The sequence below is a fragment of the Capsicum annuum genome, unplaced genomic scaffold (genome assembly GCF_002878395.1).
Source record: "Capsicum annuum cultivar UCD-10X-F1 unplaced genomic scaffold, UCD10Xv1.1 ctg76446, whole genome shotgun sequence".
Classification (NCBI taxonomy): domain Eukaryota; kingdom Viridiplantae; phylum Streptophyta; class Magnoliopsida; order Solanales; family Solanaceae; genus Capsicum; species Capsicum annuum.
The window spans coordinates 4,040-7,145 of record NW_025886749.1 but is presented as its reverse complement, the minus strand read 5'-3'; the positions used below and the strand labels follow the sequence as shown (position 1 = coordinate 7,145).

Genomic DNA, 3,106 nt, shown 5'->3' with positions numbered 1-3,106 from the left:
TTTGAACCGCAAAGAATGTAGATTTAAGATGAAGAGAATAATGATATAAGCAATATACTTGTCTTGAACTCACAAACTCATAGCTATAGATAGTAACTCATTCGGCTTCCATAACCCCAACTAAGAGATTTAGTTACCCATGAATGCGAAGGATATCACGTTTTGCATGGTGGATGGCGTGAATAGTAGGTGTTTGGCGTGTGGTTTTAGTGATTCCGTAGCAAGTAACGATTCTCTTGTTGTGGAATTTAAGAGTAGAAGAATGAAGAATTGAGAATGGGTTGTAGGAAGATGTCTTAATTGTAAGGAGATGAATGAATTGTCAGAATGTCTCCCCTTCTTCTCCAAAATCTCTAACATGATAGGGTATTTATAATACTCCTATCCTACTCCTACTAAACTAATAAAATAAATAACCAAATCCTAATATACTAATGAAATCCTTGACCCAATTGTACTAGGGTAAGGTTACAAAATTATAATCCAAATAGAATGATGAAACACATAACCTAATTGCACTAGGTTAATGTATTATGGCAAAAATCCAGCTTTGTGTCTGTAAGTCCCAAAGTCTTCAGAAATGCTGTTTTAGCCCGGGACAGATTTTCCATGCAGCAGATTTAGTCCTTTATGCGTCCAGCTCCTTTCCATCTCGTTTGTGAGCTTTCTTTTGCGTCAAGTAAGCCATAAATTGCTGTATTTTGCATCATTTATACCTGAAACTTTCCTAATCACATTTGTTAGCTCATTTACAGGAAAAAGGACTAAAAGTGTACGAAATAGATAATTAGTTCTCGAAACTAGGCTAAAATATGGGCAAAATATATTGATATAGGCGCGTAATTTCGCCTATCATCAACACCCCACACTTAGAGCTTTGTTCGTCCTCGAACAACATATCATGTCCTTCTAAGCATTGACTTAAGGTTTTTACAGAAACAACACAAAACATTCTTCAAGACAAGCACAACAATTATCAACGAAGAGTAGCTTTCCGATTATAAGTAGAAACAATTTAACCTCAAGCATAGACTCGTGATGGTGATCAACTCGCATGCAAACGTTTAAGGTACATAGAATCATATACAACTATCCAAAACTCATCAACCATGTGTGTCTCACAATATAGTACCCATAATCACTCACAAGTATAGCATATTTTTCAAACATGGGCAGCAAAGTATCCTTGCGCTCACTCTCACAAAGAATTCATATGTAGCAGCTAATGACCATAGGCTTGCCCTTAATGTAGTACTCCACTAAATGTCGGAATGTTAAGGTTAGGATCAAGTAGGTCTTTTGATGGTTGTAATGTAGGCTAAGGGACGGGTAGGATCAACTATTTTGGCCAGAAATAGTGACTAAGTTCCTAAGCACTTTAATACATCACATTGTATTATTGACACTTTTTTTTTTTTTTACCTCCCTTGTTCTCCTCTTTTGTTTTTCAATTTTAAAGCACAACTCACTTTTCAGCTTTCTTTTCCTTTTTCTTCTCACAACATACCTCTTATGATAGCACTTTCTTTTTCATAACATATTCAAGCACCATTACAATTTAAAGCATCATACTCAACCAATTTCCTCTTATGTTGTCACATGACTTTTTCACTTTAAAGCACTTAGGAATTTGGATCAAATTACGGTCTTGAAAAAAAATGAATTAGGCTTACATACAAGGTTGTCAAAGAAATAGGCTAAAGGCTCAAAAGGGTTTAACTAGGATGATGTCCATGGGTAGGTAAAACTGAAGGTAAACAAATATAGGTTGCCAAAGAAATGCCTAAATCATATCCTAAACTTACACTCCTTATTTTCGCTTTGCATACATACCAGGCAAGTTCTAGCATCAGCCACATACATAGAATATACTATTATCTCACACACACAAGGCACATGGTCGACTTGATTGGTAGCAATATAGACTCTCAACCCAACAAGTGAAGGAATTGAATCACACACTATCACATAATGAGTCACAACTAGAGCCTAAATGTTTCAATAGTCACAATTGTAATACATACTATTGTTATAATCTCATGCTGCCTATTAAAATAATTTCATGCGAGGCTAGAAAAATTTTAACTACTAAAAACTAAAAAAAACGTCACACGAAAAAAATCACAAAAAAAATCGGACTCAAAACAAAATAAATAAAACAAAATAAACAAGCAAACATACAAATATAGCATGCAGATTCTGCCGACACCCCACACTTAGACTAGACACTGCCCTCAGTGGAAAATAAAGTCGAAGAACCTGATTAGTCGGACTCTTCCTCAATGTCATACCCCCTTCGTTCGAGTCATCGTAAGAGTCATCGTCAGAGTTCTCCTCAGCATCAGAATCAGGCAAGCGTCTATCATCATCAGTTGGCACGTCATCATCAAGAGGTTCCTCGAAATATACTCCCACTCCACACATCTCCCGGGCATGTCTGTTCATTGGGTAGTCGTGGTCCAGCTGTTGGAGCTCTTCAGCAGTTGGAATACGTCCACCACTCATCATAGTGAATCTCGTCATGCCATAGAGATGACGGAAGAAACTCTCGTCACGAGCATGTCTCTCCGCAGTGGTAAGGTTGACTCCATGCGTTGTTTCAGCATCTTTGACCTTGGTGAGGTCAACCTTCTTTGGGGTATGTGGGAGTTTGTGGTCAGCTGGTTCCTCTTCTATATCCTCCTTCCGCAACATTGCTGTCAACAAATTGCCGAATGTGAAATAGGACCTGCTGTGGAGTCTGGCTTTCCTCATGGTGGATCGAATGATTGCCCCAAAGTTGATAGGGACATTCGTCATTAATGAATAAACCAGGCACACTCCATCTCTCGATATCTTTGTGTATTGCGTCCCAGGAATGAGGCATGAGTTGACAATGCGCATCCAGATTCTTGCTTCCCTATTTAGTGGAGCATAGGGGAATGTGTTGTGACGGCCTGTTTCCTTATGTCTGCCCCATCTCGCCATCGATCTGCTTCCACAAAGCGTGTGTCTTATAGCTCTGTAAGGAGGTCTGCTGTACAGCTCTTTGTATGGTGCAGTGTCGACCGAAGGTAGGCCTAGAAACGAGTTGATCCAATCCGCTGTAAGCTGTAGCACTTGGCCC

At 38.9% G+C, this 3,106-nt stretch overlaps 1 protein-coding gene across 2 annotated transcripts in view; it reads right to left on the bottom strand.

The window, feature by feature from the left end:
- Positions 1–884: 884 nt before the first annotated feature.
- Positions 885–3,106, bottom strand: part of LOC124894650 — a 2,952-nt gene continuing 730 nt past the window's right edge. The window contains exon 2 of one of the 2 annotated variants that reach the window (XM_047405240.1): positions 885–3,095. In XM_047405240.1, the coding sequence (XP_047261196.1) occupies positions 2,140–3,095 (956 nt within the window). In that variant the 3' untranslated portion in view covers positions 885–2,139. Of the gene's footprint in view, positions 3,100–3,106 lie in introns of both variants that reach the window. The other variant, XM_047405241.1, reaches the window with a different exon arrangement.